Raw genomic sequence first — 17,909 nt, 5'->3', positions numbered from 1 at the left:
AGCAAGGCTGCGATTGTGAACCAGGGCAGAGCACACAACCCAGGATCCCAGAGAAGGGACTGAGATCCCAGGAGAATGGAGCTGCCACCATTGTTCCCTCCCGCCCCCGCCCCTGCCCCCACATACAACTCCACAATCTAGCAACTGGGGTGCCCAACCCTGGTGAACACCTAAGGCTCCGCCCCTCACCATAACAGGAGCGACCAGACCACCCCCCCCCCCCCCAGAGAGAGAGAGAGAGAGACAGACAGACATGTCTCAAACAGAAAAACAGATGAATGCCCCAGGGCTCATCCTTCTGAGCGACCAAGAGATTGCCAATCTATCAGATGCACAGTTCAAAACACTGGTGATCAGGAAGCTCACAGAGTTGGTTGATTTTGGGCGCAAATTACATGAAAAAAATGCAGGTTACCATAAAAGAGATGAAGGAAGATGCACGGAGAACCAATAGGGATGGGAAGGAAACTGGGACTCAAAACAATAGAGTGGACCAGAAGGAAGAAGAAAAAAAAAAAACCAAACAGGAAAGAATGAAGAAATAAGAATTCAAAAAAAACGAGGAGAAGCTTAGGAACCTCCAGGACATCTTTAAATGTTCCAACATCTGAATTATAGGGGTACCAGAAGGGGAAGAGGAAAAGCAACAGATTGAGCATGTATTTGAACAAATAATAAAGGAGAACTTCCCCATTCTGGCAAAGGAAATAGACTTCCAGGAAACCCAGGAAGCTCAGAGAGTCCCAAAGAAGTTGGACCCAAGAAGAAACACACCAAGGCACATCATCATTACATTAGCCAAGGTAAAAATGAAGGAGAGAATCCTAGAAGCAGCAAGAGATAAGGGGACAGTAACCTACAAAGGAGTTCCCATCAGACTGTCAGCTGATTTCTCAAAAGAGACCTTGCAGGCAAGAAGGGGCTGGAAAGAAGTATTCCAAGTCATGAAAGACAAGGACCTACATCCCAGATTACTCTATCCAGCAAAGCTTTCCTTTAGAATGGAAGGGCAGATAAAGTGCTTCTCAGATAAGGTCAAGTTAAAGGAGTTCATCACCAAGCCCTTATTTTATGAAATGTTAAAGGGACTTATCTAAGAAAAGAAGATAAAGAAAAAACACGTATAGTAAAAGGACAGCAAACTCACAATTATTAACAACCACACCTAAAGCAAAACCAAAAGAAACTAAGCAAACAACTAGAACAGGAACAGAACCACAGAAATGGAGATCACATGGAGGATTAGCAACAGGGGAGTGGGAGGAGGAGAGAGGGGGAAAGGGTACAGAGAATAAGTAGCATAGAATGTAGGTTGAAAATAGATAGGGGGAAGGTGAGAATAGTATGGGAAATGTAGAAGTTAAAGAAATTTTAAGTATGACACATGGACATGACTAAAGGGGGGATGTGGGTGGGAGAGGGTGTACAGGGTGGAGGGGAGTGAAGGGGGAAATGGAACAACTGTAATAGCATAATCAATAAAATATATTTAAAAAAAATAAATAAATGCACTCTCATGACATTAAGGATAACTTACCGCACACTTTAAGTAACAAGGATAACTGTCCTCAAAGTAAAAAGAAAAGAAAAAGAAAATCAACAACATAAAGTTATATTAAAAAGAGTAAGTAAAAAAGGTCTTCAAAAGACTTTTACTCATCGTGTGATCAATACTGTATCTGCATTCCTGAAAAACAAAAAAGTTTTAAGGGCTGGAAGGATTCTTAAAAATTGTGCATCCTGCTGCCTCCCTCCTTCCATTGCCCCTAAACTATATCAAATCAATGTGTTCTGACTTTAGTCCACTGCAATATTCACTACCCCAATTATGTATGTTAAGATAATAGTAATGTTAATAACAGGCATACTAAAGCAGAGTTCAATTTTTACCATATTCATGATTGGTATATAATTAGCAAGCAACTAAACTGTAGGAAATGGCAGCTACATTTCTGCCAAGCAATTATAATCAACCAATAACATCAGCAGGTGATATACTTACCCTGCCGGAAAAATAGGTAATGGGATAAATGATTTCTGGCCAATAAGGAGTTGTACCTACTAATTACCAGCACAGGAAAAGGTACATATAGTCCTGAAGTGGTTACAACTCTCCTAGAATATATGACCTATACTTACTCTTAAGGGCTTCTTTACATATATCTGGCACAAAATAAATAATTCTAAATTCTGTTAAGACTATCCTAAGGACAAATGCCATTGCCGTTACAAATATGAAAAATATTCTGTATACAGTTAAATGAAACACATTTCTAATTAATCCTAGTTGATAACTGAATATATCTCTTTCTAGGGTTAAGGAGTTCTGAAAGTATATAAATTTCATCAAACCTCCATGTTTAACAATGAATAACATTTATAAATTACAGAATAAAGATAAATTAAAGGATCAGGGGCCCTACCCTCATCTCTACCCAAAGAAGACATTTTATATCAAGTTAATATAAAGATATCCATAGTGGAAACAGCTGTTGTAAAATGAATGTTTAATAAGACTGAATCAAAAAGAGTAACTATGAAATAATATATGTTGTCCAAATAATTTGATATCAATGAACTTTAAGATCCATTAGGAATGTGGCTTGTTAACAAATGAGAACAAATCGTCATGATTTACAATCAACACTGTACTAGATCTAACTATAACTTTTGATCTACCAGTGTGTTGAGATTAGAAATGAAGTATTATTTATTATAAACAATGTAATGTATGATGAAGGATTTTAAAACTAGAAAAAAGCAACAACAGATCCAAATGCACTTAAATGTTAATAACGACTGCATCAAAAAAAATTTTTTTCAGACTCTGACACCCTAACAGACATGACCAGGTTTGAGGAGGATATAACTGCTGCAAATTGACTAGCTGGAGCCAGCCTTAGGAAGGTGAGTATAATGAGGATGGAGGAAAACTACAACTATGTAGGGGTATTTGAAAGAACAGCTTTGCATTCTAATACAGATCTAAACAGATCTAAGTTGGCTAAGACATACACATCTAAATACTTTTCTGGCTAAATACTTTTGGAACCATGAATATTTTAATGAGGTCATAAAGTCTTTTAACCTACTGGTAACAAAAAGAAATTTTTTTCTTTCCTTTATTAAGGTTAAATAGATGTTAATTATGACAAAAATACACTTGAACAGGTGAAGTCAAAATTTAAGAAAAGTGAATTGAGTATCAGCATAAATATATTAAAAGTCTGTTATAGATGAAGGGAGAGAGGGAGAATAAGAGATTTCCCTAAGGTATCAGGCTAGGAGTTAAAAGAGAAAGGCGAATAAGAAAGGTGGTTACTTGAGTAAAAAGTGTCCAAAATAAAATGATTTAAAGTATGAATAATAGAAGGTGCAGGAACTGGGCACACTCCCAAAATGTTAGTACTGTGTAACAGGAATTTGGAACAGTAACTAATGAAGCTTGTGGGCTTTTCAGCTAATATCAGCTGGGTCCCATCCAGTTTCCACCACTCATTATCTATCTGACTTTTAAGAATTAAATGAGGTAATACAGAATACTCAAATCTGCCCGAGATGAAATAAAACTTCAATAAATATTACTGAATGATAAGTAGCAATGAAGAGGTTGGTCTCTAGGTGATATCACTAGGCCATAATAGAACAGTTGCTATGAGAAGGCTGGGAGATCATTATCTATGAGGGGGAGACCTTTTTTTACAGAATGGGAGGGGAAAGAGTTTGAATGATAAAGGTACTTAGGATATCAAAGAGCTTGTGAATAGATTCTAAAGAGCTTAAGTTAATAGATTCTAAAGACAGTGAAAACATTTCAATCACCCAGTCTTTTTCCTTCTTCTAAAAGAAATTCTAGGGTATTATTGGGGGGGAGGGGGCAGAGGAGGAAATACCAAGGTCATTGAATAACTAAAACTTCTGAAGATACATTATTTTGGGAAATATATAGCAAAACTCCTATCATAAAATTACTACACTTGTTTTCCATAAGCATTTAAAATAGTCCAAGCCAAAAATAAAATAATAAAATAAAATAAATAAAACAAAATAAACCAAGACAAAAATGTCAATAAATGCATTTTTGTTTCACTAACAACAAATAGTAATTTGGGAGGGCAGAGCAAAATTAAATATGTACTTTCAAACTACTATGTTGTTTATTATAGTTGCTACCTCACGAGTAGATAATTACATGTTTACAAATACTATTATCTAAAAAGTAATATAGTCTGTAACCAAACCTAAACAATTTTAGTAGTGACTTTCTAAAATACTTTTGAGTCCCAGGAAAAACTTCATTTTTGAAATAAAAATTTCAAATTCAAATTATGTGATCACCAAAATCAGTACTTGGTATCTCAAATAGTTGCCTCATGAACTTCAGTCTTCTAGATGATATAAAAACTATATCCTTTATGAAGGATACCAAGGCATCCTATGATATATGAAACTATATTGTAATTATATATTTTTTACTAACTATTAATAAAATTTTGTGTTTAACATTGTTCTGAGTTGAGTGGAATTTTAGACCTTTTAAAAAAAGAAACAATGGCATGGTTCTCACATAACAGGGAAGAAAGGAAGCCAATATTCTTTAAATATGTCTATGTTATAAAAAAAGACTTTAAATATGTCCAACTCATAAAGGAAAGACAGAAGAACTGCTCCAGATTAAAGGAGAATAAAGACACATGACAGCTGAATGTCACATGATTTTGTACTGAAGGAACAAAAATGTTACAAGAATATTATCATGACAGTTACAAAACTGGAATATGGAATATACATTAAAGTACTATATTTATGTTAAATTTCCTAAATAAAATAATTGTGCTGTGGTTGTGTAAGAAAATATTTTTGCTCTTAAGAAAAATACACTGAAGCATTAAGGAGTAGAAGGCAGGATATATGTGACTTCAAAGAGTTTGTAATGTGTGTGTACTGGGGGGGAGAGAGAATGATAAAACTAATGTGACAAAATGTTAAAAATTGGTGAATTTGGGCAATGGGTACACAGGAGCTCTTGTACTATTCTTGCTGAAAGCTCTCTGCCAAGACTAGGGAAATGGTGCCAAGATTAGGGAAATGGACAAAGGCAGATAAAAAGTACAAATAAACAGTATTAGAAATGAAAACAGGGACAAAACTGAAGGTAGAGCAAAACACTTAGAAAATAATAAATACAATGTAAGGATTTTATGACCCCAAATTTGAAAAACTAAGTGAAATGACCAATTTCCTAGAAAAAAAATGTAACTCACTGATTGGGAAGAAAATAGAAAAACCACCAGAGACCTGCAACCATTAAAGAACCTGCATCAATAGGAAGTGAGAATGGAAGGGGAGGAGGGAATGAGAGGTGAGACACAGTGGGATCCCATCAGCACCTCTAGGAAACAGGTCAACCCCTGAGGGCCTTAAGCAGGAAAGCCATTCCCAGTGGAGAACTGAGGGGATTACCAACAGCAAAAAGAGGAGGGAACTGTCACAATTAGGACACTGTTCTAACTCTTGGTGGCCACACTAAAGAACGCTATAAAATTCTTGGGCACACGTAATATTTCTTGCTTCTTTATTTGACTCTTTCCCAAGTCCCTATAACCTGTAAGATCTCTGAATTGCCAGGAAAAAAAAAACAAGCTTAAACAATTCTCTTCTCCCTCAACTAGGTCTGCATAATTTGGAGAAGGGCCCACACAATTCTGAAAGAACCACTCTCAATTTAATGATTTAACAGCCATAAACCTCTATTTATGGATTTATACAGCAATATCTATGACACAAAAATTATTTAGAGACTTAAGAATATCCAAAGACAGCCCTGGCTGGCGTAGCTCAGTGGATTGAGCGGGGGCTGGGAACCAAAGTGTCCCAGGTTCAATTCCCAGCCAGGGTACATTCCTGGGTTGAAGGCCATAACCCCCAGCAACAGCACATTGATGTTTCTCTCTCTCTCTCTCTCTCTCTCTCTCTATCTCCTTCCCTTCCCTCTCTAAAAATAAATAAATTAAATTAAAAAAAAAATAAAGTTTCCTGTTTAAAAAAAAAAAAGTACAATTTCTTAAAAAAAAAAAAAAAAGAATATCCAAAGACATAATGATGGTTGGAGATTTTCAGCTCTGAATAGAAGACCAAAAAAAAAAAAGTAAAATTTAAATAATTTAATGAAGTTTAAAAAGTCTGTGGATGTTGAAATGAAGGTCTCAAATCAATAACTGACGCTTCTACCTTAAGAAATTAGAAAAAGAGGAAGAAAAAAACTAAAAGCAAGCAGAAAGAAATGAACAAAAAACAGCAATCAGTGAAATTGAAAATGAAGAAAAATAATTAAACAAAAAGCTAGTTTAAAAAACAGTAAAACTGATAAACTTCTAGCAAGACTGACAAATTAGAAATGAAGACATAAATCACCCATTTTAGGAATGAAATAGGATATTGCTAAAGATCCTGCAGACTTTAAGAATAATTAAGATCCTAAGGACTTATACTCATAAATTAGATAATTTTTAAAGAAAACGGACCAATTCTATGCAAATCAAATATTATCAAAACAAAAATGTTAACCTGAATAGTCCTATAACTGGTGAAGAAATTGTATTTTTAGTTTAAAAGTTCTCAAGCAAAGAACTCGCGACACTGAGAAGTTTTCACTGGAGAATCTGACCAAATATTTAAAGTGGAACCATGGTAATACCAATTTTACACAGTCTCTCTCAGAAAACAGAAGTGGAGAGGACAGTTCTCACTTGAGTTTATGAAACTAATTTACCTGATACCAATACCTGACAAGTACCAAAAAAAAAAAAAAAAACAACCCACAGACCAATCTCCCTCATGAAATTAAACACAAAATTCCTTAACAAAATAGTACTGATTCAAATCCAATAATGTATGAAAAGATTATATACACCATGACCAAGTGGGATTTAACCAGGTACACAAAGCTGGGTCAACATTAAAAAATAGAAAGTCAATCAGTGTAATCTATCATGTCATCAAGCTACAGATGTTCTATCTGTTAACACAAAAAAGGCATTTGACAAATTCACATACCCATTCATAATAAAAATTATCAGCAATTTAGGAAGAGAGAGGAATTATCTCAACTCTATAAAGGTTGCATTTTAAGAACCCTATGGCCAAAATCATACTTCAAGGTGAGAGAGTGAATGTGTTTCCACTAACATCTGATCAAGGCAAGGATGTCCACTACTACCATTCCTGCTCAACACAGAACTGCAATAAAAAAAGAAAAAGAAATAAAAGGCATACAGATTGAAAAGGAAGAAATAAAACTGTTCATATTTGTAATGGCATGTCGATGTTAAACAATCCCAGAGAATCTAACAAAAAATATAGTTCAGCAAGGAAACAGGATAAACAAAAGTTAATTGCATTTCCATACACATACAATAAGCATGCACTAACCAAAATTATAAACATACTACCATTCATTACAAGTGCTCCAAGAAAAATGAAACACTGGGGTATACACCTAACTAAATGTATATAGGATCTATATGCTGAAAATCACAAAATGCTGATAAAAGAATTCAAAGGGGAAAAAAGAATACAAAGAAGATCTAACTACAGACATATTGCATTCATGGACTGGAAGTTTCAACACGGTAAAGATGTCAATTCTCTTCCAATTGACCCATAGGATTAACACCATTCCTATCAAAATCCCAGTAAGGATTTTGTAGACATGGGTGGGATTATTCTAAAATTTATGTGAAAAGCACAGACCCCAGAATAACTAAAACAATCTTGAGAAATAATAAGAGACATCACTCTACCCAATACTAGGGCTTACAATATAGCTACAACAATACAGTGTGTGATATTTGTAGAGGAACAGACAAACAGCACAAAGAAACAAAATGGAGAACATATACAAAATGCTCAACTGATTTTTAACAAGAGTATAAAAGTAAGTTAATGGAGGAAGAACAACCCTATCAACAAATGGTGCTGGAAACACTTGACATTCACAAGCTAAAGAAATGAACCTTGACATAATTATCATACCTTATATAAAAATTAACAACTATACAACTTTTAGGAAAAATACATAGGATAAATCTTCAGGACCTAGGGTTAGACAAAGAGTTCTTAGACTTGACAACAAAATCATGAATGATTAAAGGCAAAACTGATAAACTGAACTTCATTAAAATTAAAAACTTTGTTCTGCAAAACCTGTGAAGGGGATAAAGAGATTGGAAGAAAATACTTGTAAACCACATATCCCAACAAAGAACTAGTATCTAGAATGTATAAAGAACTCTCAATATTCAACAGGAAAAAAAAGGCAATCCAGTGATAAAAATGGCAAAGGACATAAACAGCCATTTCACCAAAGAAGGTACACATAAACATATGATTAGCCATTAGGGAAATGCAAATTAAAACTACAATGAGCTATCATTACACACCTATCAGAAAAACTAAAATTAAAAATAGTGACTACATAAAACACTGGCAAGAATGCCTAGAAACTGGATTGCTGACACACTGCTTGTGGAAATGTAATATGGTGCAGCCACTCTGGAGAAAAGTTTGGCAGTTTCTTGCAAAACTAAACATGGCATCTACCACAGTCCAACAACTGCATTAGGGTCATTTATCCCAGAGAAATAAGCTTATGTTTACAGAAGAACTTGTATTGAATGTTCACAGCAGCTACATGTGCAATAGTCCCAAACTGTAAGCAGCCTGCTTTTCCTTTAGTGAGTCAAAGGGGTTTAACCTTCGGTACATAGTTGTCATAGAATACTAGTCAACAATAAAAAGGAACACATATCCAACGACCTGGATAAACCCTCAGGGAACTATACTAAATGAAAAAAAAAATCCTGAAGTTACATATATCTGATTCCAATTATATAATACTTTCAAAATGACAAACTTATAGAAATAGAGAACAGGTGAGTGATTTCCAGGCCAAGAGGGAGGTAGCTGTCTTTATTGAAGAGTAAGTAACAGGGGAAAGGATTCTTATGATTACTGAACTACTCTGTATTTTTTCTATGGCACTGGATACATGTGATAAAACTACATAGACCTATATACGCACCCAAATGAGTACAAAACTGGGAAAGTCTGAGTACAGCAGATTGTGTAGATGTGACTATTTATTCTGGTTGTGATATACTAGTTTGCAAAATGTTACCACTGGGAAAACTGGGTAAAAAGAAAACAGAACCTTTTTAACATTATTCCTTACAAGAATAATTAACAATCTATAATTATCTCAATAAAAAGATAAATTTAAAAAGTCTATGGAATATTTGTAAAACCAAATTTCAGATAAATTAATATCAAATTCTGAAGGGGGAAACATAAGCAATACCAGGACACTTCCTTATTGTGATAAATGGTGCCTCAAAACAACAGCTAACATCATACATCTGTGCAACACCAGAAATCCCATTAAATTCACACATACACAAAAAAGCCAACATTATCACTGGCTAGCTACTACACACAAAGACGAGTTGCACGAATAAGCTTTAAAAGATACCAAAACTGACCCCAAAATCATACACTACAGTCACAAAAATTTTTATATGTTTATAGAGTTCTGAAAAAAAAAAAAACGAGCAAAAATATATCCAAAAGAGAGGGTGAAGACTAGTGAGGGGAAAATTAATATTAGCAGATATTAAACTCTACATAAAACTAATTTTAAGAGTATAACATTCATATAAGAATCAACAGACAAAAAAGTAGAATTAAATAGGAAGTGATATGGATTGAACTGCACCCTTCTGAAATTTAGAAAGACAGCTCTCACCAGAAATCAAATCAATCAGCATCCAGATCTTGGACTTCCCGGGTTCCAGAACTGTGAGAAAATAAATTTCTGTTGTTTTAGCCAGCCACTCTCTGGTATTTTTTTAAGGCAGCCCAAGCAAACTAATATAGTAAGTGAAGGTATTCAAGCAGTTGTTGATTAATTAAAAGACTAATAACCAATCAATTAAAAGCATGATACAGTTATATGATAAGTTAGATTCTAATAGAGCAAAAGTAGTGATGGAATATTTAGACCTAAAAAGTGAGATTAAAAAGTTTGAATTTTAATTTAGCTATTAGTAAAGCTGTAACTATTATAATAATTTAATGACAGTTGAAATGTAATGGAAGAAATGTGAAATACATTACAATCAAGTACAAAGGAGAAAGATGAAGTCAAAATAATCCTGATGAGCCTGATAGACCAGAGCAATCAGTATAAATTAGTAACTAAAGAATGGAATGACATTAATTCAAAGCAAGCCAACTGAATAAAGAGAAAGTCTAGTATCTTCTGTAGAGTGCTAAAGGAAATTAAGTGTTAAGCTGAAGTTTTCTGAGAAAAAAAAAAAAAGCAAGTAGGAAGGTAATACAGGAATATAACAAATCTTAATTTTCAAGGAAATAGCTATCACATGAGTCCAAAGAAAGATAATGGATATGCTAACAGGTGGGGTTCCTCCCTCTCTTCCAGGAATAGTGGAAACATTAAAGAGTAAACTGTTGAAAAACAAGTGCCAAAAGAAAGTCACAAAATTTATGGTTATATAAAAAGGTCATTAATAGTACAATTTATCTATTATCTTTTCAATGGACTGACCCTAAAATGAGTAGGTAATTTTGGAGTAGATGAATGTTGTTGTTACTATTATTATCAGCATTTCTTCTAAATCCAATCCTTCACAGCAAAATTGATTTGTTGAAAGTGCTTTCTCTAACTCAATTTTCCTAGTTTTCTGTCTATGACCTCCCTGTAACAACAAAAAGGAAATTGTTCCTGCTACTGTTGTTTCCTCAGGACTAGCAATCTATCTACATTCGCCACTCTACATAAACTTTTAATATACTGTCTATAGTTATTTAGTTAATGTAAAAGACAGGAGGGCATAAGTTAAATGCCCTAAATTTCCGTAAATAATTTCCGTAAGCCATAAATAATTTCCGTAAGTTAAATGCTTGCTCTTGGTAAACAGGAACTAAGTAAGGCAACATCATGGAAGTGACTGCCTTTGGGAATAGGCAGACGATTTAAGACAAAGGAAGGAAAGGCCTGAGTATTACAGTTCTTCCCCACAAAAAAACTCCCTATACTTCTGTCCTGATTTGTTTTTCCTCTTACCACTTATAATTGACTAGCATGTTACTAACCTTATTTATTATATTTCTTTGTCCTTCACCAGAATATATATTATCTTAAAAACTAGAATTTTTGTCATTGTTCGTTTAGTTATTCTCAATCCTTAGAACAATGTCAAACACACAGTAGCTTCTCACTGTATATTTGTTGCAGGAAAGACTCGCCTTTAAAAATAGGGGTATTCTCACCCTGGCCAGTGTGGCTCAGTTGGTTGGAGTGTCATCCTGTAAACCAAAAGGTTGTGGGTTCCGTTCCAGTCGGGGCAGGTACCTAGGTTGTGGGTTCAGTTCCTTGTCAGGTGCATATGAGAGGCAACTAATTAATGTTTCTCTCCCTCCTCCCTCCTTTGCCCTCTTTCTAAAATCAATAAGCATGACCTTGGGTGAGGATTAAAAATACTAATAATAAATAAAAAGGAAATATTCTTTTAATAATGTAGAATTCAATGAAATTTTAGTGTAAAGTAAGGTAAAAACTCAGCAACATACTGTCTACTGAAACATGAAGAAATAGTTTCAATGACTGACCAAAAAACCTACATTGGATTTAGAAAGAATAAAAAATACTCAAGCCAGAGGAATCTTCTAAAATCAGAATAAAATCAGAGGCACAAAGTAATAGAGTAAACATGAAACTGTAGTAAGAGAAGGGGAATAAAGACAAAATGACAGGAAATTATAAAATTTCTCAAATGAAGCAGTTCTGGAAAACAACCAGATCCAGGAAAGCAGCCTGCTGAAATGAAGACCAAAAGGTCAAGACTATGCAAAGAGAACTAGCCAAGAATAATGATGAGGTTCAGATGTGGAAAAGCTGGCTACGGAAAGGAATAGCTAAGGTCAGTAGATGAAAATGAAAGTTAGAGGATGGCGATCTGAATGGTACAGTGTCAACAAAAGGATTTATATATATGATTGATTTGGTAACACTTTGTTAAGGCAAATAAATAAAGCACATTTAAAATACTGATACCACCTCTACTCCCACTCCTGTGATATTTTCCTCCCTGTAATATTATGGTAAATAAGGGAACCAGAATCTTTCAAGAGACAGAGCTGCTGAATCTTCAAGGAAAAACTAGTTAATGCAGTTGGTTTTTAGTGGAAGACTGAGGTTTCACAATGCAATAATTCACAGAGGCACAGTGGGAGGCTAAGCAGGAAACTGTTGTTCTGTACTTTTATAAAATCTAATCTAAGGCAGAAAGATGTTCCTCTGGTCTTTTAAAGCTTCCCATGGTGGAAAGGGGGTGAGTCTCATTGTTAATAAAACTGTTCCTATAACTATTTTCTTCCTAAAAAACAACTACTCTAATTTTGTTTCAAGTTCTAATAACTGGAAAGAAACTTCCTTTTTAAAATGTGTCAATTTAAACAGTAAAACTATTATCTTATGGCATTTTTTATTTTTATAAGCCACTTTTTATCTATAACCTAATTATACTTAGTAATCCAAAAAGCATTATCTTAATCTCTTTGTCTACCTCCTAAACTTGAGATGTTTCTTGTTTCCTCTTTCTTCATTTTTTACCTTTACTTATTATTTTATCTTTACCCATTATCTTTGTCACTTTAAGTTTATAATGACAGCTATCTCCTAACTTTGCTAACATAGCATTGTGCTTTTTTCATGTTTCCATAGAATATTCTTAAGTAATCCAAATGTTCTCAGTCCTACTGTATCTTTCTATGAAGCCTATTCCATTTTTTGTCATCTCTTAGCACATAACATGCTTTTAATAGAATAATTTTAATTAAATTTGTAATTTTACAATATTTTATTGCATAAAATAGGAATACCTACTACATAAATATAGGAATACCTAAATTTATATGCCCGTGGTAATTTTAAACTGTTTAGTACTAAATATTTTAGCAAACTTTTAATGTTGTTATGGACAGTTTATTCAGCTACTTCTAAAGATTCTAGGAAGAGTGCTTTAAATTTACATATCACATACAATTCAGCTAAAAAGGCAAAAAAATATAATCTATACATAAGACAGTTAAATTTTAACCAGCACTTAAGAAATATGTGGTCCAGGATAACACTAACATACTCAAGAATTAAAATGAATAAATCAAGGTTATAAAGATTTAGAAGGAAATGGAGGATACAACTCATACAGATCAAGAAAAGCTGTTCTGAGGCTCTATTCTTGTTAAAGGCCATTCCCATGCCCAAGTGCCTGGGAGAAAGGCAGTACTTGGATTACCTTAGAATATAACACCAAAGCCTGGTGTTCCTTTTGAATTCCTTCTAAATCATCAATAAAGCGTGAAAAGCCAACTATGTAGAGCAGTGCTTTCCAACATTTTCCTCAGGCATACTTAAAAAAATAACATTTATAAGGCAACCATGAAAGGAGCTGCTGCTGGTTAAGAGGCAACAAGCCCAGAGACTCCAGTCACTATTGTTCATGGCACACAGCTTGGGGAAGCTCTAATTTAGAGTATCAAAAGGGTAATCTATAAAATAAACTCCTCCTGTGTAAGCATCATAAAAACAAGGAAATTATAGGTAAACATCACAGGAAATACTTTCTAATTACACTGAATGAACAAGCCAATAAATGAATGAGTACTGCCCCAGTTACATACAATGCTGCCTTCCTGGAAAAAAAACCCATTCTGCCTGTTCTTTATTTATGCTGCTTTTCTTATTTAAAAAAAAAAAAAAAAGTAAATATTACCCTTTGGAAAGTATAAAAGACTTATTTTTAGTACAAGTAATTGCAAATCAAAGGCTGGAAAGCTCTTCTACCGAAGGGGCTCTTTTTTCACCCCCTGAGAAAGCCAACTTTATTCTTCACTGTTCTTACTGGTATTTTAACTTATCAACACTCTTTAAGCCCTGGCCAGGTAGCTCAGTTGGTTAGGATGCTGTCCCTATATGCCAAGATTATGGGTTTGATCCCTGGTTAGGGGACATACAAGAATCAGCCAATGAATGCATAAATAAATGGATTAACAAAATTAATGTCTCTTTCTCAAATCATCAATAAAATACTATCAATGTTTTTTATTAGCTATACAAGTGCTAATTATCAATTACTATATCAATTCTTTCTTAAAGAACACAAGTTTTTCTTGGGGTTTGAAGGACAGACACCCTACTTCATTTCTAAAATTCATTTAAAGTAGAAGATTCTAAGATGTAACTGACAGACAAAATGGGTCAGGAGCAGTTTTTAGCAAATATCTTTTATATTATTAAAATGTAGTTTACTTACCAAGAAGAATATTATTTTTTAAAAAATTATTTATTTTTATAGAAAGGGAGGGAGAAATGAAGGGAGAGAAATATCAATGTGTGGTTGCCTCTCACACCCCCCCCAACTGGGGACCTGGCTTGCAACCCAGGCATGTGCCCTGACTAATATCAAACCAGTGACCCTTTGGTTCACAGGCTGGTGCTCAATCCACTCAGCCACACCAGCCAGGGCTCACCCAGAAGAATTTTAAAGAAAACTACCAACTTGGGAAGAACTTTATAAATTTATAGACTCAACAGTCACAGAGTATTTCTTTCTTAAATAAATTAAAAAACCTAGAACTTAGAAAACTGCATTAAAATAAAACCAATCAATAAAAATATCTATAGAAATGGACATAATTCCAAATAATAATTCCAAAATGCAGTGATAATGAAAAAGAATATACACTTCAATTCTGTATTACTTCAGAAGTATCATGGTCAGGAGAGGGGGGCAATTTATCTGCTTATTTCAATGCAGTGTCATTGTGTGACTGTCCCATTTGTCCTGACACTCCACAAGACTATTTTCAATTTATAAGCATGCATTATTGACTCTGACTTTGATCATACAAGTTCCCATAACCTAAAATGCTATATTATATAGCTAATCTCTACACAAAATATGGCAACGCTCCAAATGAATAATTTTTCTTCTATGTCTACGCTGAGGCATATTTATTATTCCTGTTACACAAGTAACAAGCTTCCTCAAGGAGAAATGATTAGGTAAAACAACAGGTGGTCTTTCTTATTCCTAGGTCAGTGCTTCTACCAGAAAATTGTATTTTTTGTTGAGTCTGTTATGATTCTGCCTCTAAGGGCTCTTTTTAAATTCTGTCATAGGGAACACATGTGTGTCCTTTCTGAATCCCAAATTTATTCTCACTAGCTCTATGTCAAAGTCACAATGAGCAAGCACCTAATCCATCAATCTGAGCTGTCTTTGACCAGCCTCACTCCTGGTTATGCAGATCATGTCTCTTATTAAATTACCCTAAAGTAAACTGTCCATTAATATAGCCAATATATTTAGATCTTTTACTATTTCGCTGTTTCTAAAATCTACAACTTTTCCTCCAAAACATTTCCCAATTGCCATTAGCTCAGACGAGAAGCATCATACTCCAGAACAAGTCACAAGAAACTTTCTTAGAAGCCTACAAGCCTTATTTTAAATTAGCATTAGCATATGCCAGCTGCCATCTTATCAAAAACCAGAATCACCTTTAAGTATTTAAACTTTTAGAGATGACATGTTAAATCTATTATGTATACTTCTAAATTTGACTGGGGTTTCCTACAATCCTAAAACTACATTTTGGTTCATTAAGATACACTGTCAGGAGTTAATTATAAACTCACAAAAAACTGGAATTAGAAGGCTTTCAAGATGATTTAGGATAACTTTCCCTTTCACCAAGGCAGAAATTGGGACACAGGAAAAGTTAGTTTAAAAAGGCAAGTTAAACTACTAAAATAATTCATTAGTGAAAATTATCCAGAAGCCAAGAACCAAAATTAAAAGCAAATTTATTAAAAATATTCATATATGAGCCCTTGTGGGCTCATATATAATTCTCATAAACCGTGGTACACTAATCAGAATTTTAAGTACATATTCATTCTACAAAATCTTAAAATTATAGCAATAAATGCATAAAAAAGCTGATGTGGTTCTGTGCATTGAGGCTGGCCTGTTCGATTCCCAGTCAGGGCACATAGCTGGGTTGTGTGCCAGGTCCCCAGTGGGGGACACACAAGAAGCAACCACACATTCATGTTTCTCTCCCTCTCTTTCTCCCACCCTTTCCCTATGTCTAAAAATAAATAAGTAAAATATTTTTTAAAAGTTCATGTATGAAAGAATTATTTGGAATTTAAAATAAATTTTCAATAGAAATAACATCATAGATACTAAATAAACTCACAAACCAATCCACAAGTATATATTCAAAGGAATTATAGTTATTTTCAAGGATCTTAGAAATTTTTGGTACTTTATTCTCATTTTGCTTCTAAGTGTATGTTTTCCTTTTCTTGATACAGGAATGACACTAACATTACTCAGCTTTTCAGACATGATTAGAGTTGTTCTATGGCTTATTAATGAAATAAAGGAGAAAGCTTTCTATACTAATTAAAAAGTATGTAATATTATCAAAAGTTAAGAGTCATATTTTAAAATACATACATGAAAGAAAACACTTGTCTGGGTGGAAGACAGTAGTGTTGAAAAACTAAGCTGGCTACCTGGTAGTCTTATGAGGCTAGAATTACTAAATTAATAGGAAATGAAGAGAAAGTACCTGGGAATACAAAATACAAAAGTCTAGGGTGGAGGTCAGCAAAGTTTTTCTGTTTAAGGGACCAGATATTTATGGTCTCTTAATGGAACTTTATATATAAACATTGAAATTTGGATTTCATATAATTTTCATGTGTCACACAATTATTACTCTTTTTTGAATACTTTCAATTATTTAAAAATGCTAAAACCATTCTTAACTCACAGACCATATGAAAATGGGGGGCAGGTCTGGATTTGGCCTGTGAACTACGGTTTGCCAGCTTCCAATCTAGGAGAGAGTAGGGAGGAAGGGACGCAGGGTGCAGCTGGTTTAGTAACTGGGGGGACTATCCATGAATGTTCTTCTATCAAACCTACTCAGAAAAGCAGCTCCTTCCTAACATGTTTATATTAATGGTACTTCCAATTGCAAAAAAGCAAAAAAAAAAAACAAGAACAAACACAAACAAACAAAACGACAACAACAAACAGGCATAGTTCACTGTGCTTAATATTAAAAGAGCTCCAGAAACACCATCATTGATCCTGGGCAAAAATAATTCTCATAAACCGTGGTACACTAATCAGAATTTTAAGTACATATTCATTCTACAAAATCTTAAAATTATAGCAATAAATGCATTATCAATTACCATTTTGTCCCTGAGTCGCTCTCCACGGATAAAAAAGTCAGCACAGCCATTCTCTTCCTGGTGAGGGACTTTGAAGACAGTGACGCAGCTCAGTCCACTCCCTCCAAGCGGTAACCAGCCACCACTTGAGTCATCCCGGGTCATCACCACAGCTCGCACTCGGGCATAACTATTACTAAAATAGATGCAAAGATTACAAATTAGCTTCCCCATAAACAAACAAACAAACAAACAAACAAACCCCACCAAGCTGTCAGTCTTATTTGAGAAACCAAAGACCACATTAGTTAAAATGTAGTAACTAAAATATTCACTACTTTCATGATAGTCCACAGAAAGTAACCTATTTGAAAGACGTTAAAAACCGCAAACTAACTTAAAAAGTTAACCTTTATTTTGAAGACTAACCTCACAGTAAAAGGCTACACAGAACTCTTACTTCAATTCATTATTTGAATAGTTCAACCACATTTGGCTGCTCTGAAACAACTTAAGAAAAACCCCAGGGACACACACTGTCAGATTATACAAGCCATCATCAAACTTGTCT

The 17,909-nt window shown here is 34.2% G+C and overlaps 1 protein-coding gene across 3 annotated transcripts in view; it reads right to left on the bottom strand.

Moving 5' to 3' along the window:
* The window catches only part of SPRED1 (sprouty related EVH1 domain containing 1), a 117,972-nt gene that overhangs the window by 52,631 nt on the left and 47,432 nt on the right, over positions 1–17,909 (bottom strand). For 2 of the 3 annotated variants that reach the window (XM_045822555.1, XM_045822556.1), the window contains exon 2: positions 17,360–17,534. In XM_045822555.1, coding sequence (XP_045678511.1) covers positions 17,360–17,534 — 175 coding nt within the window. Of the gene's footprint in view, positions 1–17,359; positions 17,573–17,909 lie in introns of those variants that run through there. The other variant, XM_045822554.1, reaches the window with a different exon arrangement.

Source organism: Phyllostomus hastatus, unplaced genomic scaffold, assembly GCF_019186645.2.
Source record: "Phyllostomus hastatus isolate PE091 unplaced genomic scaffold, TTU_PhHast_1.1 phas_scaffold_501, whole genome shotgun sequence".
Lineage (NCBI taxonomy): Eukaryota > Metazoa > Chordata > Mammalia > Chiroptera > Phyllostomidae > Phyllostomus > Phyllostomus hastatus.
This window is presented reverse-complemented; position numbering and strand designations above follow the sequence as displayed.